This window comes from Lissotriton helveticus, chromosome 6 (assembly GCF_964261635.1).
Source record: "Lissotriton helveticus chromosome 6, aLisHel1.1, whole genome shotgun sequence".
NCBI lineage: Eukaryota > Metazoa > Chordata > Amphibia > Caudata > Salamandridae > Lissotriton > Lissotriton helveticus.
The window spans coordinates 1656918713-1656945044 of record NC_136067.1 but is presented as its reverse complement, the minus strand read 5'-3'; the positions used below and the strand labels follow the sequence as shown (position 1 = coordinate 1656945044).

The 26332-nt window shown below is 42.3% G+C and overlaps 1 protein-coding gene across 4 annotated transcripts in view; it reads right to left on the bottom strand.

Moving 5' to 3' along the window:
- The window catches only part of MCM8 (minichromosome maintenance 8 homologous recombination repair factor), a 444398-nt gene that overhangs the window by 275297 nt on the left and 142769 nt on the right, over positions 1-26332 (bottom strand). For all 4 annotated transcript variants that reach the window (XM_078649515.1, XM_078649512.1, XM_078649513.1 and 1 more), the window contains exon 9: positions 4338-4489. In XM_078649515.1, coding sequence (XP_078505641.1) covers positions 4338-4489 — 152 coding nt within the window. The remainder of the gene's footprint in view (positions 1-4337; positions 4490-26332) is intronic.

Below are 26332 nucleotides of genomic sequence, written 5' to 3'. Positions count from 1 at the left end.
CTTTTCTCTTTGTTGTTTCCGAGGCTGTGCTTTGCTTTACAATTGCTTTCATGTGTCTGTTTCGGGATGGGAGGGGCGGTCGGTCTTCTTCCGGGATGGGGGGTAGGGGACTTAGGGTGTTGAGCTGGAATGTTAACGGTCTTGGGGACAGGATAAAACGTGGGATCGTGCTACAATATTTGAAGAGATGTTCCCCGGATGTGGTCTTGCTCCAGGAGACCCATTTGGTAGGCAATACATGTCATGCATTGAACAGAAGAGGCTATCGTTTGGTGGCACATTCCGGCTTTACCTCGGGATCGAGAGGGGCTGGTATCCTGGTCAGGAATTCCCTTCCCCTGGAGATAGATAGCACAGTGCTGGATGATAGAGGCCGCTATGCTGGTATTACGGGGAGATGGGAGGGGAAATTGATTTCCATACTGTCTATTTATGTCCCGCCTGGGCTGCAATCTACCACATTTACCGACTTGGGTGAGGTTGTTCTGGGTTTGCCCGATGGCTTGCTGGTGTTGGGTGGAGACTTTAACTCTGTGGCGAATGGAGAGAGTGATCGTAGCCCCCCCAGGCTCCTCCCTGCATCGCAGTTATGGTTGGGGAAATTCTTGGATGCCTTTGGTTTGGCCGACTGTTGGAGACAACTGCACCCTGGCCGATCTCTGTACACCTTCCACTCGGGAGCCCATGGCAGTCTCTCGAGAATTGACTATTTCCTTGTGCCGATGGTGCAGTTGACCTCTGTGCGTGAAATTAAACACTTGGCTAGAGGGATCTCAGACCACTCCCCGATGTGGCTCCAGTTAGACGTCTGTTTAGGGAACGGGGGCCGAATTGCCCCAATAAATCCATGGCATTTTCAGAACCCCAAAATAAGATCCGAGGTGGTCAAATGCATGAATTTTTATTTCGCCGAAAATGAGGGATCGGTGTCTTCCCCAGTCTCCTTATGGGAGGCGTATAAAACTGTTATCCGTGGTCAGACTTTATCCCTAGTTGCTGATGAGAAGCGGCGTGCACAAGAAGAGGTGGTGAGTTTGGAGTCTGAGATTACTGTGTTGGAGGAGCGTTTGGAGACTGGGGTTACGCCTGAGACATTGCATGTTTTGGCTCTTAAGCAGTCTGATTACAGAGCTTTGGTGACTGCCTCGGCTGAGGCACTGCATCGTATGCAACAGGGGCGTCTCTATGATGTGGGTGATAAAGCAGGGAAGTTGATTGCTTGGCTGGATAAGCGAGACAGATTGAATCGTGTGGTGCCTGTGGTTGAGAGGGTTGATGGGGTGCGTGTCGTGGACCCGGTTGAGATAGTTGAGGTGTTTGCCCAGCACTTTCGGGTTGTGTACACGCCGGTTTCGGGCTTGCCGGAGGAGGACTCGCGCCTGCTACTTCGTGATCTTGAGCTGCCCAGTCTCTCGGAGTCAGACGGGGTTTTAATGGAGGCTGACTTCTCCATCGATGAGGTTGCGCTCGCTATTCGCTCTCTTCGTTCAGGAAAGGCCTCGGGCCCTAACGGCATACCGGTTGAGCTGTACAAGCTATGCCCGGATAAAATGGCGCCGTATCTGCTGCGTATGTTTGCGGCATCGCGAGACCTCGGCTTTCTTCCTAGGGACCAGAGGCTGGCCTCTATTGTAGTCATTCATAAAGACGGCAAGCCCCGCGAGTGCTGCTCCTCGTATCGCCCGATTTCGCTTTTAAACGCGGAACCTAAGATATTGGCGAAACTACTGGCAAACTGACTGGCCACGGTGATTAGTGGACTGGTTCATCCTGATCAGTCCGGTTTTATCCCCCAGCGAAACACTGCACTCAATCTTCGTCGTCTACATGGCGTCATTGCGAGGGTGGGATCTCTTAGTGAGCCGGCCATCTTGGTTTCTCTCGATGCTTCGATGGCCTTTGATACGGTCGAATGGCCATATTTGTGGGCTGCCCTCGCCAAGTTCGGTTTTGGGCCGAAATTTATTGCATGGGTTAAACTCCTGTATGAGCAGCCGTTGGCGCAGGTGGTGGTAAATGGTAGAGCTTCGAGGCCCTTCAATCTTGGGCGTGGCACGAGGCAGGGATGTCCTTTGTCGCCGCTGTTGTTTGCCCTTGCGCTTGAGCCGCTGGCCGCCTGGCTCCGGTGGGAACCCTCCCTGAAGGGTATTCGGTGGTCCCCTGATTTTGAAGACCGGGTTTCGTTATATGCCGACGACATCTTGTTGTATTTGACGTCCCCCCGTAAGTCACTGGGAATTCTCTTTGATGTCCTGCGCTCCTTTGGACGTAACTCCGGGCTGGTTATCAATTGGTCCAAATCCTGTATCTTCCCGCTCACCGGTGACCCGCTCTCTTTGCCCCGAGTATGCCCGATCCCGGTCCGTACCGATGGCTTTAAGTATTTGGGTATCTATATTTCGCTTGACCCTGTGTTGCGTTATGACCAGAACTTGTTGCCTCCGCTCGCCTGGCTCCGGTCGGACGTCGCGGCTTGGTGTAATCTGCCCTTATCCCCCTTGGGACGGGCGGCCTTGTTTAAAATGATGTCTCTTCCCCGGTTCTTATATGCTGTGCAAAACACACTTGACCTTGTGCCGGCTAGCTACTTTCGCGAAATTGAGTGCCTCCAAAGGAAGCTAGTGTGGGCTGGCCGACCCCGTATCGCGTTGGCTAAGCTCACGTCGCCCTGGTACGATGGGGGCATTGCGTTGCCTGATATACGACGGTATTATTGGGCATCTCAACTGAGTGCCGTGAACCACGCTATGTACGGTCCGGTTCCTAATCCTGCTTTCGAAATGGACCGGTGGCTCTTGCCCGGGGGGAACTACTATAGGGCATTCTACTCTCGGAGTGCTAGGAAGAATTTGACGGGACCCACTGGAGTGGCGGTGAGGGTGTGGAGCAGCGCGACCGCGGCTACTGGATGGACAGTAGGGGCTGACCAGAGCGACCCCTCTGTTTGCCGCGGAGAGGCTCGGTGAATTGTGGACTTCAAAAGGGTTTGATAGATGGGACCTCATCGGGATCAGTAAGTTGGATGACCTCTGGGTTAAAGACAGGGTTAAGACGTTTGCTGAACTGCAACAGGAATATGGTTTGACCGATTCGGAGTATTTCCGGTACCTTCAGGTTCGTCATGCCGTTGGGTCGGTTTTTCCGGCTGGTTCTGCCATCCCGGAGAGCTCCCCCCTGGAAGATAGGGTGCTGGACGGACATGTTCCGGACAGCACTATCTCCCTTATCTATAAGAAACTCATCAACACTCGGTCGGACTTGCTTACTCACCTACGTACTTCCTGGACCAACGACGGGCTGGAGCTAGATGATGAGGATTGGCAGTCCGCGATATCCTCTCCTAAAGAGGTTGCGATTCCGCGCGTCTGCGACTCGTTCAGCTGAAAATTCTGCACCGGGTCTATGTCACGGGTCCCCGACTGATGCATATGGGTTTTTCAGAGGATGGATTGTGTCGGCGGGGCTGTGGTATGCTTGCTACCTTCCTCCACATTTTATGGGAGTGTTCGGAGGTCGTGTCCTTTTGGAATGGAGTATATGCGGTGATGAGTGAAGTTACGAATGTTCAGTTGCTGCCTGAAGCCCGGCGTTGTCTTTTGAATGTATGGGAACCGACTGATTGTAATGTTGCTCAGACTCAATGGGTGACACTGGGGAACATGGTTGCGAAGAGGGACATTGCACAATTGTGGGGGTCTCAGAGGGCTCCGTCAGTTTCCAAGTGGGAAGACAACATGGACTGGTGCATGTTCAAGGAAAATATTGTTTATATCTCCCGTGGCAGGCCCAAAAAATGGGGTAGGATATGGGGCCAATGGAATTCGTTCCGTGGGGATGTATGCGACCCCCCCTTCACTGATCCCCCTGACACTCCTTGTTCCCCTTGACTGTACGTTTCGGCTCCCTCCTGTACTGTATTATTATTGTTAGACCATTGGCTCTGGGTCCCCCTTCTTCCCCCCCCCTTTTTTCGTCTCCTGAAGGTTCTCCTGTTTTTTCCCTATTATTCTTGGACTGACTCTTCCCGCATCATATGGAACAGACGTGATAACTTGGACATAGCCTTGTCTGTTTCTTCTTTGTTTGTTTGGTTGTTTAAAAATGAAACCTCTCCTTATCCTGTTGCTCTGTAATTGATTGATGTCATGCACCATGGCTGCCGGACCCCTGGTTGTCGGCTGATGAGCTGTGTAACTTAAAGATTGTCTAGTGCTATTGCAATGGCCGGCCCGGAGGGTTGTAGGCGCATTTTTGTCTTTTGTTTCTTGCAAATAAAGGTTTTTAAAAAAATAAAATAAAAAAAAAAGAATAATGTTGACGTATTTCAAGATGCATACCATCTCCACTGCTCGACACCTTTACAATTCCAGTGACAGTCACCATGTCGCCAGGAACACAGCTGTCTACGAGATCCTGGACCAGCTCACATTCTATTGTACGAGGAATTCTTCCTGCCTCTCTCTGGTCATCTGACATCAGCTCCTGAACCCTGAAAAAAAACCATTATCAAACATGCAGTTAATCTCCATATACAATATCCAGCTACTCAGCCCTATCCATAAGTTGCAACAGGTGTCTATTATAACAATACAAACCATGGTAAATTAATTTAGAACCTAATCAGAATATGCAACGCAAACTAAAAAGTGCAACCTGTATGCACATTACAAAAAAGGAATGAACAAATTATGTACCTGTAAATGTAAAATGCTAATATTTCTCTTACAACATTCTGCTTGTTAGTGTAGTGCACACTAATAAAAGGTAGGGAAGCAGGTTTTTCTGGCCTTATTTACAACAACAGTGTTAATCCAAGACCAATGTCTCAATATTTTCAATGAAAATACAATTATCAAAATCTAGATTCCAACATTCATATTCCATCAGGCACTGGAACCAATTAATATAATGACAAAATGCTTGATCTATCTTGCCAAGCAAAGAGAATGCTTTCTGAGAACAGTTACCTCAACACTTCAGAAACATGATCTCTACTCAGATTTTCTTTAAATTAGAAAAAAACACTGCCATTCCTGAAGAAAGAATAAACCTACAAAATAATGCAGCTGCCACATCATAGCACTTTTTTTGTTGATTCTGCACATTATGCCAGATGAAGACAGGAGTGCAACTATTTTAACAAAAACATAAAAAAAAACTCACATATAAGGTCAAGGTAATCATGCTATAGTGTTTGCCTTACAATTAAAGTTAGAGACCAGGCGTCAGTCTCACTCCTAGTGCTAAACACAAAAATAAAGGAAGATTCCAGTTCTGGGTGTACAAGAATCATAAATTAATATAAATATTACAATTTAAGCTATTGTGAATCCAGCATTAGCTTTCCTTCTTGAAAATTGTGTGGTCAATGCTGGGGGGTTCTATTTTTGTAATAGCAGCAGAGAATGCATATAAAATATGCAATTACTTGTGTGCCCATGAGTGACTAGTAGTGCAGCTAATGAACAGCATGAGCTTTAGGAATATAGACGGGCAGCAGAAATAATCAGGACCTTACAGAATAAGCATTGGAAAAGCCAATCAGTCTAGTGTTGGCCGTCAGTCTTTTGGCAATTCTTGTGTCATGGGTTTCACAAAGCTTTGTTTGGGAAGCTGCTGGGCCCTCATCAAATCTAAAACAAAAAAACATTGACTGAAGGCAAAAAAAACATTTTTTCTACAAAAAAGTATATTACCATAGTTATCTCTGGCACAGAAGGCAACTACTTTGTGTGTGGATGTGCTCCTTTTGAATGGGCAGCATGCCATAACTCATAGTGAAGTGGGTTGACGCATTGCCCCTTCATGCGTGTTGGAGTGGGTGGAAGAAAAATGTGAAGGACATAGTTACAGGCTAAAGGATAATGTCTGGCTAAAAACCTAAACAAGCATTTACAATGCAATAGGTCTCGCATTAATTAAGTTTGAGCTATTGGCATTGCTAAATATTGCAACACCAATTGCAACAAAAGTCTATAAATTGTAGGACAAAAACATTTTTATTTATTTTGTAGCAATGGTGGCATGCTGCGCTTTAAATGAATATGTTTAAAAGTAAAGTGCGCCATACTGCTATTGTTACAATAGTTATTTGTGGATGCGTCAACAATGGATGTGTGCACTGATGGCTGGTGGTGTGTGTGTCTGTAGAAATTGTGCACTGATGGCTGGTAGTGTGTGTGCCTGGTGGAAGTGTGCACTGCCGGCTGGTGGTGTGTGTGTTCCTGTTGGAAGCGTGCACTGACGACTGATGGTGTGTGTGCCTGGTGAAAGCGTGCACTGACGGCTGGTGGTGTGTGTGTGTGCTTGGTGAAAGCGTGCACCGACGGCTGGTGGTGTGTGTGTGCCTGGTGAAAGCGTGCACTGACGGCTGGTGGTGTGTGTGTCCCTGGTGAAAGCGTGCACTTACAGCTGGTGGTGTGTGTGTGTGCCTGGTGAAAGCGTGCACGGATGACTGATGGTGTCTGTGCTTGGTGAAAGTGTGTACTGACGGTTGGTTCTGTGTGTGGTTATGTGTGTGTTTTGTGTGTGATTTGTTGTGTGTGTTGTGTGTGTGTGTGTGGTTGTTGTGTTTGTGGTTATGTGGGGTGGGTGAGGGGCAGATAAGCGTAATGTTGTCTGCTCTGAGGAGCACACAGTTTATGCTCATATTCTGACGCAAGTGCTTCCAGACTCCCTGCTCCCCCTTGACGGTCGGTCCGAGTTATACCTTGCACTGCTGTTAAGCCTCAATAAATCCCAGGCACACTTCCGCTTTGCATCTATAGCCAGTGGGAAAAAGCAGTGCACCAGTACATTGATTAATTGGCCGGCTGATGGAGACCCTCCTGTGAAATCTAAAGCATTTAATAAAATAACACACGTTAGCTCTTAAAGTGACCCTCACATTATATCCTCAAATGACCTTCACGTGAGATAATAAAGTGACCCTCCGGTGAGACCCGAGAGTTAGCCTCTTGAGATTCAAGGGTGATTATACCTGAGACGCCAAAAGAAGCTGCTGTGACATGTCCAGGAGCCACCTAAATTACCCAACTGTATTTACAAAAACTACAGAAATGTGAGAAAATAGATGCAAAATAGGTCATGTGCGAGACCCCGACATGCAGCCCCTACGCTAGACGATTACAAAAGTATGCACATGTCTATTTCTGAGCTTTTAAACTCTCCAAACATAGAAATAGTGGTCTAACTAGAATATTATATCTAGGACCACTGGGATTATGTGGCAGTGATGGACAAAAGTATGCCGCTAAATTATATGGCAAGAAAAGGCAAATTATGCGGCATAATGCAACACATTTTGTTATATTACTTAACTATTTTGTCTTTTTTGCTCACGGTAACACCATCTGGGCAAATATTTCACCTTATTAGCAGTACCTGTTTAACATCCAAATGCACCAATAAACAAATGAAAGATAACTAGTCAACTATTGTAAAAGGTCTTCCACTGCGCTTGAACTCATCGTCAAGCTTTAGTGAGGCTTTAGTGCGCTAGAAGCATGCAGCGCTAGGAGAAAGCAGCTGTGTGCAGAGCGAGGCGCTAAGGGAGATAGATGTACAGAGAAGGAGAAGAGACGCCTTGTGCGCAGAGCCATCAGGAAGGAAGCGAGGACTCGTGGCATCACCTTACAGTACACTCTTCATTTAATGCCGTCCACATCAGCAGAGCAGAAACCTGTACAGAGGTCCTGGCAGGTTCGAGCTCAGCTCCCTGAATACTGGATGGGGAGTGGGAGGGGGGGTGGGGGGAGGATGCCTGGCTCTAGCTCAGCCCGAGGTCCTGTTGGCACCTCGAGCCCATGACGAGCTGAGCCTCCATGTGGCATTGCCTGCCCCTCTCCCCTTACCCCAGGATGCGGTGTAATGGCCAGACCTGCTGACTTTAGAACTGGGAATCGGGTTCGAGTCACAGAGTCGCTCGACATCCTGTAGTTCTGGATGAATAAGATAATATTCCCGGGACAATAAATATGAATGTGACATTGTGTAAGGTAACTGGAATGAATGACGCCCCTTAACAGGAGACATGCCCATCCAATGCCTGGCCTCTCTGAAGAGAGCATGCAGCGATGGTCAGCTATGGGCGAGTGTGTGAAGGGGTGCACAGCGCTGAAGGAGGTTACAATGAGTTGAGAGGGTTGAAGGGTGAAATAACTTGCAATACCACCTACCATCGTCCTGCCCTAACAGCCCCACATAACGCCTTAGTTTGCTAAAATGTGAGGGACAGTACAGCAGCAAAAAGTGGATTGAAAGGATAACGCCAGCAGCATGGGTAATGTAATAAAGGGAGTGGCTTAAATAACGTGCAAAAAAAAAAAATCGTGCTTAGCTTAGTGTGCTGCCCCACTTGTATTTTGGCTGTTTCTGTCATTGCATCCAGATATATGATACAATGAGTAGCAGCATACTGACAATAAGTCAGGTCTATTGGCTTTGTCAATGGTTGTTAGTTGCATAAGATAAATAAGCAGCAACGATGGCTTGGGCTATAGTATGCGGCAGGGTTGGGTAGAAAAAAAAGAAAAGAAAAAAAAGCCCAAATTATGCTGTATAATGCAGCATATTTGGGTGCATGGGGGGACTAAACAGGCGCAAGCCGCGGAAAGATAGTGGGAATACAAGTCACTTGGGGTCATTACCTGGCCTGTAGTCACATCACATGGCTGATGTACGTCCATCCAATACCTGGCCTCTCTGAAGTGAGCACGCAGCGATGGTCAGCTATGTGTGAGTGTGTGAAGGGGTGCACAGCGCTGAAGGAGATTACAATGGGTTGAGAGGGGGTGAAGGATGAAATAACTTGCAATGCCACCTACCTTCGTCCTGCCCCAACAGCCCCACATAACGCCTTAATTTGCTCAAATATGAGGGACAGTACAGAAGCAAAAAGTGTATTGAAAGGATAACGCCAGCAGTGTGGGTAATGTAATAAAGGAAGTTGGCTTAAATAACGTGCAACAAAAAAAAAATCGTGCTTAGCTTAATGTGTTGCCCCACTTGTATTTTGGCTGTTTCTGTCATTGCATCCAAATATTTGATACAACAAGTAGCAGCATACTGACAATAAGTCGGGTCTATTGGCTTTGTCAATGGTTGTTAGTCGGGTCGAGTTCGGTTTCAACAACAGGCACATACATTAAACATACTGGGGAGGGACGAGGAAGGCGATTGCAAAACTGAAAGCGATCGGGAAAACAAAGCCACGAGTGGTGCGCGCGCTTTCCCTGCCATATGCTTTCAATTATCGCGCCCGTGTCTGGGCAATGATAATTGAAAGCATATGGCAGGAAATGCGCGTAATAGACACCAATAGGCCAGGGGCGGAGCAATGCACTCGCCTCTGACCTATTGAAGTCTATTTTACAAAACTGCAAGTAGTGAAAGGCCAATAGCAGGCCGCAATGGAAAATCACATGCACAAGCATGTGGAATTTCCAGGTCCATTTTTAAACCCCCTACAAAAGGGCTCACTTTGCGAGACCTAAAAAGCCAGTCAGTCTGGTATGGCCTTAAGCCTCTTGCCTCTGAGAAAGTGGGCAAGACAAAAAGAAAGAAAGGCAAGAATAGGAAAGAAGGTAAAAAAAGGAAGAAGAAAAAATGTAAAGGAAGAAGGAAAGAAATCAGGAAAATAAGTAGAAAAGAATAAAAGAAAGATGGAAAGAAAGCAAAAGAAACATGAAAGAAATAAGAATGAAAGGCAAATAAAAAAGAAGACAAAGTATAGAAAGAAAGATGAAAAATTGGAATGAAAAAGGAAACGAAACAAGGCAAGAAAGAAAGCAAAGGCAAAAAGGTAAGAAAAAGGGAAAGAAAGAGAAAGGCAGGAAGAACGAAAAAGAAATAAACATTGGCAGAAGGAAGGCAAGAGGGTGGAACATAAAATATTGGATACCAAAACCCAAATACCACCATACTTACATTTAAATCATTGGTGAAACAGATACATATACAATACATTATGCGGTGAAATAGCATATAAACACGCAACACATTATGCTGTGAAATAGAAGCAGTCAGATAACCAAAGGCCACTTTCAACGGAATTTACAACAGCAATTGGTAGGAGACAGGAACTGACTAAGCTGAAATGTGCCCGGTACTCATATGAAGAGCTGGTAGAAAGCATCCTGCTATCACAAATGCAACACTAAAATAACAGTAAGGTAAAAAAAACACTTGCACTGAAGGGAACTACCTTGAGTGTGGACGTGCTTATTGTGAAAGAGCAACATGTTGTCACTCAAAGTAAAGTTAACCAATGGCTTAAGTAGGATGATCCAGTCGCACATGCTGCACTCTGTAGTGGGAAGAACCAAATTTGAATGACAACAAGAGACTAATGGATGAAAGCCTCTTCAAGTAAGTAGATTATAAATATTGTTTTAGTAAAATCAAAAGTTATTGGCTAATGACAGGTATAAATTGTAAAGATCAATGCTGTCAAGTGGTATAAAAGAAATACTGGAAACTCAAAATTTATTTCAATAAATCAAAGCCTATGTTATTGAATCTCCCAACTAATCTTGGTAATCTACGATCAACTAGAATTAAGTTTAAGGATCATTTAGATAACTTGGGATACATATTCCCACATAAAGAGAGAATGTAACAAACCAATCATGTAAGTAAATGGTGTAGATCACATAATCAGAACTTCCCGATTTCCATGATTGGCAGAATTAATTAAAATCATAATAACAGAACTTGTGTATTTGTAAAGCGCGCATTCACCGAGAAGGGTATCTTGGCGATGAAAAACAGATGTTTATAGTTACCCAACTCAATGGTATTCATTTTTACGACCGCAGAGAGATGAAAGGATGCGTGGACCCACTGGGATTTGAACCTGTGACCATGAAGTCAAACACAGGCCACTAGAGTGGAAGCATTAGTCCACTAAGCCACCAGACACTGCAAATAATTTTGGCTAAACTGGTGCTTTTATTTCAGCAACTCTTCCTCTTACTTCCCTGATTTAAAAAAAAAGAAATTAGACTCACAGCTTGAGAACTTTATTTAGCAAAGCAAACTCAAAGAATTTCTAAGAACAGATTGTTCCATGACATAGCAAAGTCAGTCACATAAATTTAAGACAAATTACTTGCATGTCCAACTGCTGAATACCCAATTTTTGTTAGTACCTATAAATTCAACAAAGATTGTTTTCTCTTCTTATCACAGCGGATATATCCCAATTAGCCTTTTGCCTTTTTAACTAAATTTAAAGGCGAAATAAAAAATAAATTACATTACAAACTGCTCAGTATAAGCACACCTTTGGTACTATAAGTAGAAATATTTGCAATTGTATTCCACCCAAATACTTCACTTTAGGATAACAGTAAATTTTCTCTATTAACCATCAGGAAAAGATCCACTGTTCCAACGCTGATTTATTTTTATTAGAGAATGTGTCATCAACGATAAAAAATATTAGAAAATTTGCATACAGAAACAAATAAGCTTATATTCCATTATAAGAAGAAATCAACTTTCTCACAGTTTAAGATGAGTGAAGCTATAGCTCATTACATATTTACTTCAAAAGATACTAAATTATTCTACCCACATTGTAACACAATTTAAATTTAAAAAAATACAATATTAGAACAGATGGGCCTCAGAGATAACCAAGACAGCTGAAGACATGAGTGCTGACAATGAAACTTGGGTAATAGCAAGGTCTTTTATCCCTAAAACCTTCTGCTTTGGGCTTCACCTTCAACACTATATGATGCAGACGTAGATTAAGACTTTAGGTGCTGGTTTTAACTTTTCCTCTTGCCATTTCATTTATTTTTTCACATCCATGGATGACTTTAAAGCTCAATAAGGGAGTTCAGTGAATCTAAATTTGAGTTCTTAAAATTAAGTTCAGAAACCTGTGGGATCAAGATCTTGCCGACTGCCAAGTGCGTCTTCTCGTTTTGACCCTGGCAATAAGAAGACTTCATTAAAGAATAAAACTTCCAGTCTCAGTAGAACCACAAGGATGCCTTAGCAGGGCACCTTAGTATTACAAAAATAAGGAAGAGGCTATTTTCTTTAACTGTATGGAGCATGGGTATTGAGCTCGACCTGGTCGATTTACCGGGTTTAGAGTCGGGAATAAATAATAAGAGGCAAGGGGACTCTGCAATCCTGGATATCAGACTGAATATTCCTTTTTGTGGATCATACAACACAAATTCCAGAGATGTTTCCTTTGAAGAGGACTACTGCCATTGCGGTAGAAAAAGCGCTTATAAGAATAGTTTCTTTTGTTGGATTTCAAAACAAAGTGATCAACAGCCAAGCAACAACTTAAGTCAACAAACATCACACATAAAGGCCAAGTGGGAAAAAGTGGGGTGACTTCCAAGTTTTCAGCTTTGTACTCCCACTCCCCAAAATCAATGAGCTACTGAACTGTTTGACAAAAACTCTGGAAGGCATCATGTGTGACTTAAAGCTTCCCATGAGGAGGAGGTAAGACATCCTTCTGCATGCTGTTTTTTGTTAGTGATAGGTGCCAGAAAAAGAAATCAGTCCCAGTCAATCTTAACCTTTCTTTGGACTCCCATTTGAAGCCCCAAATAGTTTAATGAAAGAGGAGTTTAAGATCCCTAAAACAGGCGTGGTGGATTAAGTACTAAACTACAGAATAAATCAGAATCCCTTTGTCCATATGCCATGTGATGATCCCAAAAGTGAAGGGCCACACATACCCCAGCTCTAAAATCTACTCCCTCATCCTTTGAAAATGTTACTCAACCACAGTGATTGCCCTATTCACTGTCCACACTGACAGAATTTACGGACCACTCAGACAATTAAACATTCTGCAATGACCTTGACTGTATTCAGGGATCATCTTTGCCCACAACTCGACTTATCATACTTGGAGACCTCAAACACTATTATAAACATGTTTTCCCAGCACTGTCTTTTTTCCCCATCTTTCCCACAGAAAGAGCCCATCAGAAAGCAAACGCACTAGTCCAGAATCCAAGCAAACTTTCATAATTTACCATCATTCAGGTCCTAAAATATGGTCATGCTCCAACTTCCTGACATGCGAGCAAGACAAATCAGTGGAGCGCCCACTGCAGGCTTCACCTCAGCCAGCACATATAATCCCTTACCTCAATTGCCGATCCTGGAGGAGCAGATACAAGGGCCTCAACCTCACTAAACTATCCGATCAGCATTAGCGATAAAAGGAATATTTAAAGCACAGAGACAATCAACACAAGCTTAAGACCGCACTTTTTGGGAATAACTCATGGAAAGCAATTCTAATCCTCAATTCGTATCACAAATGGTGTTCAGACACGTGTCTGCAAAGACCAGAAAAACACTTCTACTTTCAGTGTAGCACGCACAGCCCTAGACATCGAAGCGCATCACCAACCTGTTACTGCTTGTTCTTTTGTGACTGAACATTACTAGTTTGTCTAAGAGATTGACTGCCAACTGCTGTACGGTCACGTAACTAGTTTGAATAGAGGAATCTCAATTCTTATTGGAATTAACCAGAAAAATCAGTCCACCAGCTAAGAACACCTTTGTATCACCACCTACAGAATCGAGCAACAGTTCTCAATCTGTCAATGCAAGTAAGTGTCTCATGCTGCCAGTACTAGCTCTTAATGGCAGCCTTAGTGGCACTCCTGAGGTCTGTTGGATTGGTCCAATGATTTGCACAGCCTAGTTGGGTAAACGATTGTTGGACGTACCTGTCCAATTGTATTTTTGGGGCACCAGGTAGTCTGAGGACCTTCTCTAGGTCCTGCCTATAGGCTAAAAGCTCAGGTGTCACCCAAATTCTGCGCCAATAAAATAAGGGTCTAAGCCCTATTTTTTAACTGAGTGCTCTCAGTCCAAAGTCTAGGCGCAGAGGAATGAGCTGGGTGCTAACAGGAAGGTCAGTCAATGAACGCATAAAGCGGCTCTCAACTTTATCCAGCGATATCTTTGTGGCCCCAAAGTTCCGCCAATATGATGCAAGCCCCCACAGCTTGCATATTGTACATTTGAAAATGGTCGAAATTGGGTGCCCCTAAGGGACCTAATAATTCCACCGGAGTACTTTTAGAGCTTCAACTTGCATTTTACAATATGTGGAGACAAATATAAATATTCGGTTAGTGTGACCCTCTAGTAATCAAAAATTGGAACTCGCTCCAGCAGAGCTCCATGCAATTCAGCGTTGGCCCTGGAAGTTGGACAAGGGTTAAGGACCATGTATTTGGTCTTGCTGATGCTTGCAGAAACACTCAAACTGAGCCAGAAGCTTTTGGAGGCCCATCAGAGATCTAGAAATCAGGAGGGTATCTTAACACCTCCAAGACTTGGTACATCATTCTCGCAGTTGGCCAAGTACGCCACCAGCCCGTTTATAAAGAGCAGGAATATGGTTGGGGCCAGGACACATCCCTTTCTGACGCCCCGGTTACCCAGGATAGCATCCGTGAGTTTGCCCCGAGTCTGGCAACGCACTTGTTCAAAGTTGCCAGAGAGTAACCTGATCAAGACCAGCATGAGATACTTGAGGATACCCAATATCACCGAGAACCATCCAAAGAACATCCCTAGAGACGAGGTGAAAGCTGACCGGAGGTCAATAAACATCACGTATAGATGACAACCTCCGAGTAATACATAATTCCAATGCGGCAAATGAAGACGAAAAACTTGATCGATTGTGCCAACACCATCTAAAGCCAGCTTCAATGAGCCACTCACGCAGCCTAGCCAAGATGATTATACTAAAGATTTTCTGCATACTGTCAATGAGGCTGATGGGCCTGTAGTTAGCAGGGAGAGACCAGGAACCCTTTTAAAAAAATCTGAATTATCTCAGCCCATGCCCAGGTGGAAGGCACTGGAGCACCTTTCAGGGCAGCATTAAAGAATATAACCAACTACGGATACCAAATGTCTTTTTCAGCCCTAAATAAGTCTCCTGGAACCTTATCAAGACCAGGGGCTTTATTATGTAAAATCCAGTCCAAAGCAGTCCTGACCTCGAGAAGAGTTATAGGGTTGCTGTTGTGGTCCGAGAAGTCACACAGGGAAAAAACTGACCCAGCTGCCACTAGACCAGAATCATATGATGAGTTCTCCGGTAATACGGTGAAGAGAGAATAGAGCATGGAAAAGTGGGCAACCCAGTCTGCAGCCATGATGTTATAATCCATAAAGGAATAATTATACAGAGTTCCTTTAGCTAATATGTGCCACAAGGAAAGATGGTCTCCTTCCTTAATTGCATGCAGCATAGAGGTACAGCTGTCGATGACCCAATCTTTCTTGGCACAGGCTATGGTGGCCTTATAAGCTTCCCTAGCTTCTGATATCGATGTCCTATCCTGGCCCTGGATGGCTTTAGATAGAATCTGTCTAGCTTCCCTGCATGACTTATTTAACCACGTTTTGGCAGACTTTAGCTTCTTGTTAGATCTGATTCCACAAAGAAGATATCTCTCACTTTTAGCAATAAAGGTAACAGAAAAAACAAATAGTAAACAGTGTCCAAAGCATACAGAAGCTTGTTACAAGCCTTCTAGCAAAGCAGCAAGATAGCACTGGTTTGTGCAGACAGTTTCAAATATCCCAAGTACTGAGCTCACAAGGGAGCATTAGCTGGAAGTTCAGGAGAGAGGCACAGGAACAGGTGGTGGCCTGGTGTGAGAAATTGTATAGGTGCTGGGAATCAGGGTTCCATCTGTGGAAGGATGGCTGCACAAGGATTTGGAGAGGAAAGTACTAGAGAAAAGCCAGAATGCACAAGATGGCCAATGAGGAAATCCGAAAAGGAGAGTGTACTGGAGCTGAGAAAGAGAAAAGTCCAGAAACATGCATGTGTGGGTCTGAACATACCTAGGAACGAAGAACCATAATATTGAACAGCACTCCAAATCAATAAAATGATCTAGGTAAGGTTTGGCAACGGAAGGAACTACATGGAGCATAATGCAGCAGGATCGTGGATTGGAAACCAGGACTACATTGACATGTGAAGCCAGGTGCGCAATGTGTTGGAGAATGTTCTGACATAAGCTGGTCTGATGGCAGGGACCCTCAGGCATTGATGAAAGCCACTTAACACCTGATCTCCTTGATCCTATATATAAAAACATGTAATGAAGAAGAGAATTCTTCTCTTTCCTGACTAGTGTAGTGGAACTTGGTTGCGCAGAATAGAGCTCCAAGTTGTGGCAAAAAAATCATACTCATTTCGGAGTAGAGTCTCTGTCTGGTACCCTGAATGCCCTAAAGTTATAGAGAACGCTATGATAGACAAAAGCAATTAGCGCCTTTCGAGAGTTGGCGAACACAGAAGGTGCAACATTAGCATAGGCTAATGGAAGCAAGTCTGAGGTAGCCACTGAAAGAAAAACAACAGTCAAAAATAGTATTTACCAGTTTTGCTCCTTTCTCAACAATTATATAGATCTACCAGGATATAATTCCTATTGTTTTTTTTATTGTTATTCTGGGATTATAGCCTCGGTACCATGACATTCGGTATTCCCTAAACAAAATATACTTATGGATTGCTTTCCCAGAATACCTTGGGCAAACCCTTGCTGAATGGCCTAATTGTTTTCTTTATCATTGCATTGCTTTTATTTTCTTCTTTATTTATGTATTCTTAGATTTTAGAGATTCCGTAAACCTTTGTGTTTTATTTATTAAGCCTGAAACACAGGTGACCTAATAGCTTTTAACACAGTGTAGTGTCAGAGGCACTCCCATGCATTGGGACCACGTGTTGACCTTGGACTACCGTTGTTTTAATATATTTTAGGTGTTTTGATGTATTCTAGATTGAATGTACCACATACTTTTTCCTGCATGGGCATTTTTCCTGGAAGATTTATTTTGTGTCTCCTTGTAGCTTCAGAGTGGGAGTGTTTGCTTTTTACAGCCTTGCCAGGAACAGAACGTGTGGGATGTGCATTTGCAAGCATGAGAGAGAGAAAGGTGTGGAATATACTTCTCTGTCTCGGATTGTAGTGTTATACGTAGTGGTGCTCAAATGTGCATTATGTTTTACATTGGAAGATGAAATGTGTACATTGGGAAGTTTTATGAAGTTCTTACTAATGGCTTTGACATACCCTCGTGCCATTTTGAATTCTGACTATCTAGCTTGAGGTTTGCGCGCACAAGAAGGCCCCCAGAACACTCAAGTTGTTTAAGCTATCCACGTTTAAGATTGTTTTCTGTATTTTTGGAGACTTTCATAAGCTTCACTAGGAAAATGTGTGGGATGTGTCCTTGGTACCTTTCAGGGCAGTGATTGTTGTTGCCACATAAATGTGCGGAATGTACAGCTCTGTTTTGCAGTCAAAATACAGTGGCTTGGCCAGCTTTTGTCTTGACCCTGACAGACCAGTACAGTCCGCTCCGTTTTCATAACAGAAGAAAGGGGGCGAGGTTTACAGAAACTTCTCCTCAGGTTGAGAAAAGTTATTAAAAGGCAAGAAATGTGTGTGTGTGTGTGTGTGTGTGTATATATATATATATATATATATATATATATACATACATACATATACACACACACACACACACACACACACACACACACACACATACACATTTGCATATTGTTTGCATTTGACATCTGGAAAAGCCTTTCTGTTCAAGAGTGTTGCACAAATAAAATATCTCGCTTTATTCTGAAAACTGTTTTTTGATGTGCTTTATGAGAGTGAAATGCCTTTCCAGGTGTTTTTATTGCTTCACCTTCGGTGCGCTTCTGTGTGAGTGTGCACCATTTTCTATTATTTGGGAGGGCAAAGCAATACACATAGTATACTGCTTCAAAGTAAAATATTCCTTCCATTAATCCTAATGCATTTCACACACAGAAGCGATTTTTCCTGAGAGTTAATCCGAGTAAGAATTTGAAAACAAATTAGGGCACAGTTTATACAATATAAAACCACCACTCTAACCCAATGTTAATGATAAACCTTGTAAGAAAGGGATTTCATGCTCCTAACCACTTTTTTGTGAGGCAAAAGATTTAGAGAAGACTCTTGACTACATAAATGACCAAACTAAAATATCCACAGACTTCGTTTAAAGACTGTATGCTCCCAAAACCGATCCACGCGATCGGAATATTTATGCTTGTGGGACAGGGTACTAAATTTAGATTGTTGTTTGGTTCCTTTTGGATATGGTGTTTTCCATAATGCCTACCATGTCCTACCATAATTCTCAATGTTGCTTTCCAGTCCTTGGTCATTTTTTTACACTTTTATCCCTTATGCAGTTGTTTATTGTGAAGCCATGGTAAGGAATAATATATAACTAAGAAATGTTCTAGTGATTTATTTTTTCTGTGCTGCTGAACCACTTTGTGAATCATTTTATACAGCTAGGGAAGAATGTACAACGGGATCAGGTGTACGTAATACTTTTTTAATTCAGTCTTTGGGTATGATAAAAAATAATTTAAACATAATGACAATATAAACTAATACATAGAGAAATACTATTAACGAAGAAACCAATATATAAATGAAGGAAGGGTAACAGCACAAAATAAACTTGGATACAACACCAATCCCTATTAATTCTCCCTCAAGAGAGGAAAACAGATGGAATATAGACTACGCATTGCTCAGAGAATACAATATCTTGCAAGGAATGCACGCTTAAAACAGTGGTCTATAAGAATTTGAATTCAAAGCCTAGCAAAGGAGATAAAGGCACCTACATTTTAAAGACATGAATGCCAGAAGGCACCACCTAAAGTAGAAGGTATAATGGCCTTAACACAATCTACTCTAAGAGTCTGAACCCCACACTTACTCTATAGTTCGCGTCACACTACCTTATAAATAGTGCCCCCAATCGAAGATCCTATTTTGGGTCTTATTCCACCCAAACTATAGCCCATAATTCAGCCCACCAGGGCCATGACCACTAAGGGCCTCAGATGAGGCAAAGACACGGGACAGAGAGAACTTTCTGCAGAGGGGCACAGACCCTGGGAGGACTAAGTTCACCTCTAAAGACATAACAATGACACAATGTCACAGGACCCGTCCATCAAAGTCGAAGCAGATACAATGTTTACCTTCTACATCATCTATTGATCGACTACTAGAAAATGTTTTTTTCCAGAAGACAGTAAAATGGATACAGGATTGAGTAGAAGATAGAAACAAGTAACATTTATGCCTTCTTGACAGATGCTCGCAAGCTCCTGTTAATGAGAACAGATTTGCAAAATACCTCTACCATCGACACCAATCTCTCTTTCATGGAAAGTAGCATACAGCAGCACCATGCTGTTCCTGCACAATAAGGATTTAAGCTGACTATTAATTGCCTAAATTAAAAGCCATCACTCAAGTACTCCAAGACTTGTACATCTTCCCTACACTAGTTGTCCTTCCAATGATGCATGCCACAATGGATGTCACCAGCGTCTGTGACCTGATCTCTCACAACTACGAGGGGGTATTACATTTTAATATTTACTTCTCAAAGGGAGAGGATGCTTCAAAAAGTCTACTTCTCCGGTAAAATAAATAAATATCCATTTTATGCCTTACAGGACTGTTCTCATTTTATCAGAGAACTGATAATAGCTTCAACGAGTATGTCAGGGCTCATATGTCCGGTTTTGGACTCTTGCAAGGGTTCAATTATATCACTTTTCTAATTATACAAGGCTTTGAACATATCATGCTCAATATAGGTCTTTACATATTCACAGTCTCTGCAAAATAATTTAGGAGCACTTTACGTGAATACCAGATTAAGTTACACAAAGTCCGATTTCAGGTTTTTTAAGGCACAAGTAGATTAAGTGATTTGCCCAGAAATACAGGATGTTGAGCAGACACTGGGATTTGAAACGGATTCCCCAGTTCCAAAGTCAATAAGCTCTGGCTTCAAGGCCACATCTCCTCTCCCATTGCAGACACATTTATTGGGTTCATTATGTTTTAAAAGCAAACAAATTGCAAAATAATTCAGCAAAACTGTTAGCAACTCTCGTATATATTTTTTAAGTTGCACATATTTGTTTGGTACATTTTGTTTTGAAAGCAAACAAATACTGACTTCCATTGTTCTGCATGTATTCAAGGAGTATTCTAGGAACTTCACATTCAAAAATGTTGAAGTTTTGCACCCATTTGAGTGCAGTTTAACATTGTAACCACTGTCAGTAAAGCAAGCTAAGCTTACAGCTCACTGTATTTGAAACTAAGATCACCTGTTCAAACAATAAGGCTTTCCAATAATGAGTCATATAGAACAACATAAAATAAATAAACATTTTGAACATCCTATACTTGTCGATACATATCTTGCCTTCACAGCAGACAATGCTCTCTTCCACAGCCTTACTGTTCCACTGTAAACTGTCAGTGACAGGGTTTGTGCCGCAGGGGGTTGAGCCTACTTGTCCGGTGGACAAAACAAACAGAGACTTCGTATCCAGGACTCCAAATAGTATGTCATCTCCTTACCCTCAAAGAGGTTGAATTCAGACATTTTGGGTCCCACGTCTCTGAAATAATGCAAGCTAATCAAAATAGTGTCTACTAAAACCGGATGGGGTGGGGTAATGTCTTTGTTTTGTCAATCTTTTACCATTTAGTGAAATGTTTCAAACATGCTGAAATTCTGTCAGGACAGGAGGCAAGGATTATGCTGTACTTTCTTTATTTCAATTTCTAGCAGCCTCAACACAAAAAAAAATACTAAAGGTTCCAGGATGCACAGGAACCAGCTGTCCGACATCAGCCAATCAACAGCAGGGCAGCCAAGTAAAAATATGCATGTCCATAAACTTCTTTCTCTTTGTTTTCCAGCTTCCACCAGTTAAGTCATGTTTCCCTTCTGTGCTGTGTTTTGAAGCTTGTTTAATGCTCATGGTTAATACTATGTGACTGTTTCAGGTTCCCTACCGCCAGGCGGGCAAGTAGAGCCAAATTTCGGGGGGGGGGGGGGGCTGAAAAATATTTCGGGGGGGGGGGGGGGTAATTTTTCCAAACATAGACAGAGTGGCTGTAAGAAGGGGCGAACACACAACAAAAGCCTCATTGTAAAAAGGTGGTGATTTCCAAAGAAGAAATAATCCTCAGGAAGCAATTAAGTTGTAATGTAGATTTATTCCAGGTAAATAGTAATAACACCACGGGAGTGCGTCCTTCCTCTCCGGAGCATGAACGGCAACTGACAAGTACAACCGTCCATGCCAGAGAGTCAGGATGCCCTCACGAGAATGCATCTTTAAATAACAATACATAGAAACTAACATTAGACTTCATGCGCACCTAACAGAAAGTGTGCGCATGGAGTCGGAATCATAAGAAAACATGTACACGCGCTCACGCATGTGCATAAGCACCTGCGCATCAAAGATAAGGGCACGTGTACATAAAAGTCAAAGCAAGCACATATTACATCACCCTTCCCCTTTCATAAACATATAAAGAAAGTTAAGATAAATAAAAATCTCTGTACTTTGAAGGAAAAGAGCAATTACGTGTCGGTCTTATTTGTTCAGTATTATGACATGCAACATCATTACATAAAGAATCACTTGAAAGCATTGGATTAACCAAAGAGTTTCCTAAATCCTGATCTTGTTCATCTTGATCTTGACAATCTAGACTATTTTGTACCCTTGGGTTTTGAAGATCCGGTCCAATAGGAAACTCATTTTGCACACCCAAATCCTCCAAAAAATGTGAAAAGTGTAAATCATCTTGCAACACTTCTTTTTTATCAATAATCCTTCTAGCTTGATCTGGTGTTAATTTCACCAACACCCTTTTGCTCCACCAACCTCTTTGACCAAGAAATAAAGACCCTTTTGAAGTTTTCAATACCTGTACAGGAAGAGAAAACCTAGATAGACCTTTCTTAACTTTCATTGGAGACGTAATCAATACCCAATCTCCAATTTCAAAATTAGAATCACTTTTGCAGTTCTTACCATCATAATATTTCTTCTGAACAGCTTGCTTGAATGAAACACTCTTGAGAATTGTTTCTTTATCTTTACAAACCAAACATGAGTTGTCACTTTTCCTCAAATCCTTAATCCATGAAGGACACAGAGTACCATTAGGTTCCCTTTTCCTCAAAAGCCTAAAGGGAGAAACCCCAGATGTCGTGTGTGGGGTAATGAGATATGCCCAAAGTTTCTTCTTTAGAAAAATATCCACAGGAACTTTTTCAGCTAAAGCGGTCTGTATTCCTTCTTTTATGACCCTATTCATACGTTCAACTAAACCGTTAGCTGCCGGAGAATATAAAGCAACCTTTAAATGTTTGATATCATGAGACAACAAAAATGTCTGCATACTTGTTGAAGTAAAATGTGAACCATTGTCTGTGACCAACTCTTTAGGAAAACCCTCAGTCATAAAAATTCTTGACAAAAAGTTAATCACAGAAGTAGAAGAGGCTGAAGAACAAAACTCAAATTCCACCCATTTTGAGTAATAATCAACTAACACCAAAATGTATTTTTTATCATTGGGAAGTAGATCAAACGGGCCTGCAAAATCTAGTGCTAATTTCATCCATGCTTCTTCAGTTGTTGGTACATTGTATAAAGGGAGTTTTGCAATTTTCCAGTGCTTGTCTGAGACAAGACATGTACTACAGGCATTTATCCAATTGGTGACATTAGACTCTAAAGCAGGCCACCAAAAACTTTCTTTTAACCTTCTAACCGTCGCACCTATGCCTAAATGGCACTCATGTGCTATGTCAAAAATCCTTTTTCGTAAAGATAAACGAGGTACTGCCAAATCTCCACGCATAACTAAACCCTCTACTATAGAAAGTTCTTCACTGACTTGTGCAAAAGATTTCAAAGGGGATGGTAAAGACCTTTCTTTAGGCCAGCCAGTTACAATCATGTTCTTAACAGCCTGAAGAATCCTCTACAAAAGCTTTTAACCCCTTCAGTGCTAATGACAAGGGTAACTCGTCATGGAGTTTCCATTGATTTCAATGGAAATTCAATGGAAGCACAGAAATGTGCTTAGCATCCAAGTGGTTAACCAATCATCCTTTGTTACATGAGGAAGATTGGTAATAACATCCTCAATTGTGGCAACCACGCATTCTACATCATCAAATCTTGAAGGCAAGGAGTTATCCTTTAATGATAATCTTGACAGACAGTCCGCTCTACCATTGCGACCACCTGGTATATACCTAATAATAAAATTATATTCATGCAAGCGTGATAATAATCTTACCAACCTTGATGATGCTTTACCTGTGCCATTACCTGATAATAAATGGATTAAAGGTTTGTGGTCTGAAAAGATTTCAAATTGTGTACCCCAAATAAAAGTTCTAAATTTTTCAAAAGCCCAGGTACAAGCCAAAGCCTCTCCCTCTATTGTACTGTAGTTAGATTCTGCAATAGAGGGAGATCTGAAAGAGAAACCCACTGTGTTCTCTTTCCCATTTACCCATTGAGATAAGACTGCCCCTAATCCTTTTTGGCTCGCATCCACGGATAATATACATTTGAAACCAGGTGAGAATGGCAATAAGGCAGGAGCCTGAAGAATTAACTTTTTTACTAATTCAAACGCTTTCTGTGCATCATCATTCCATGTAAAATGAATATTTTTCTTTAACAAAAGGCGTAGTGGTTGAACAATCTGTGCATAGTTTGATATGAATCTAGAATAATATTCCGTCATACCCAGTAAGGACCTAAGTAGGTCTTTGGTATGAGGAACTACCACTTCATCAATAGCTTTTGTAAGAGAACATTTTGGACTGATTCCAGAAGCTGAAATGGTGTGCCCTAAATAATCTAGTGATTGCACCATAAATTTGCACTTATCTGCACCAAGTGTAACTCCAAATTCGTTGAACTTCTCAAGTACCTTTCTTAAAGTAATAATGTGTTAGTTTTTGTCCTTTGAGTAAATCAAGACATCATCCTGGTAAGCCTGAACTGAAACAATACCTGCTAACATGTGATCCATGAACCTCTGGAATACGCTTGCCGCAGAGGCCAAACCAAAGGGTAACCTAAGGTATTTGTATGCACCAAAGGGTGTTATGAAGGTTGTAAGGTCAGTGGAAGGAGTGGACAAAGGAATTTGATGATACGCCGACTTTAAATCTAAGATGGAAAAACAAGTGGCAACAGCAATATTTGATAACAGATCCTGAATTTTCGGTAATGGGTGGCAATCTACTATTATGTTTTTGTTCAGTGAGCGTAAATCAGCACACAAACGAATCGAATTATCTTTTTTTCGCACAATAACATTAGGACTCACCCATTCAGAGGAGTCTGTAGGAGTTATAATCCCTTTTTCCACTAATTTATCAAGTAAGACCTTCAAATCAGTTCTCACACTTAAAGGAATGGGCATGGCCTTATGTACAATGGGAATAGCATTCTCTTTTAACTTTATAAAATGCTCTACCTTTGTAATCTTACCAATGCGCGTTGTAAAAACTTCTGAGAATTCATTTAAAATCTTTGTTGTAAAAGATGAAACATCAGTTCCTTCAGAATTATCAATAACATCAATAGAAACATCATTATTGATTTGAATGGGATTTTCAGCACCAGGGACTAACTTTAACCCCATCTTAGCTAGATCTTGCCATCCAATAATGTGCTTACCTTGAAGGGCCACATACACTTTTGTAGAATTTTTTCTCCCCAAACAAGACACAAAATCAATGAAATAGCCATGCATTTCAATGTTTTGACCCCCATAACCTTTAGGAATAATATCTAATTTTTCTAACTCTTTACCAGGCCAGTGTTTCTCAAATAGTATGTTTTGAAATGATCGTAACTAGTGCTCCAGAATCACCCATCATTTCTATTTTTAAATCACCTATCATAAATTCACCTAATGGTTCCTTGACCCTCTTCTCAGAAGTACTCAAGTTTACAGTATCAATATCAACAGAAAGCATCATTCTTTCCATACTATTAGAAAGAATGAGACTATGTTCAGCAGAGTCTTCATTTGAAATCTCTCTAGTATCTAGAGTACTCACTCTAACAATTCTTTTGCTTTTACAAACGCTGTAAAAATGACCAGTTTTTCCACATTTTGTGCATTTTTTGCCAAATGCTGGACAAATGGGACTATCACCTAAGTGTGATCTCGCCCCACACCTGTAACAGTATGATGAACCTTTGTTCTGTCTTGCTTGAAAAGGTTTGGTAACCCTTGCCCTGTAAGAAATATTATTAACAGAAGAATCATGTTCAACAACATTAATAGGAGAAACATTTTCTTGATTCAGGCAAGTAGAAGTGATGATGGATCTTTCTATTCCCTTTGCCATAACAATAACCTCAGTCAATGTTGGGTCTCTGCAGCTAAGAATTCTTTCTTGTATCTTTTTATGATAACAAGAATAAACAAACTGATCTCTTATGTGATAGTCTAGTTCTGCTCCAAAGTTACATTCAGATGCCAAATTCCTGAGAACTGATATATATCGAAGCAAGCACATATTACACTCATTTACACGTAAATGGTCTTTTAAAGACCTGTTAAGTACTCGGGTGCGGCTGTAATTAAATGCTCGCCAGCCCGCGAAGCGGTCTCCGGCCGGGCTGACACACACGATTGGGGGGGGGGCTGAAGCCCCGTGAGCCAATGGGTGTTGCGCGCCTGCTTAACGCTCATCGACAGTGGCTAGTGCCGCAGGAGTGAATTCCAATGCTCCGTTCGCGATGAGAGTGAGAGACTCTGGCCGCACGATTGCGGCAAGGCTGTTAGCCTGCTAGAGGGTTCTGGAGTGCGTCGGAGCAACTAGTTGCTCCGCGCGGGACGCACTCTATCTCGCTAGGCGAAACTGACAAATTACATCCTAGAGCAGCTTTAAAGCCTCCCCGAGCCACCTGGAAGCCCAAATAACCAATGTGAAAAAGTCTGTAAAAAATATAGTGAACAGTTTGCCGAGTTCCACAAAGGTAAGTAATTGTTTATTTACTGGTGCACTAGCGCGCATTGATCAAACGCTTACATCTTGTTCCCGGCTGTTCCGGGGCAGGGCCCAGGTGTTTATTGGATACCCTCCGACTGTCAGGGTGAGTCTATCGCTGGCAGGAGCCTTCTGTTTAGCGCTTTGTGCGTCCATATTCAAATTACTTCACAGTTGCCTTATGCTGCCTTAGGCTGTGTTAATTGACCTTGGTCACACGACTAAAGTGAGCTGGGCAGTCATGCTGCAAGCCCTGCTCGTCTATTCCCTCCCAGTGGGTTGGGAGTTTTGCGCACTGTTTCATGCCCTGCTGGTCTATTCCCTTCCAGTGGGTTGAAAGTCTGCCGCACTGTTT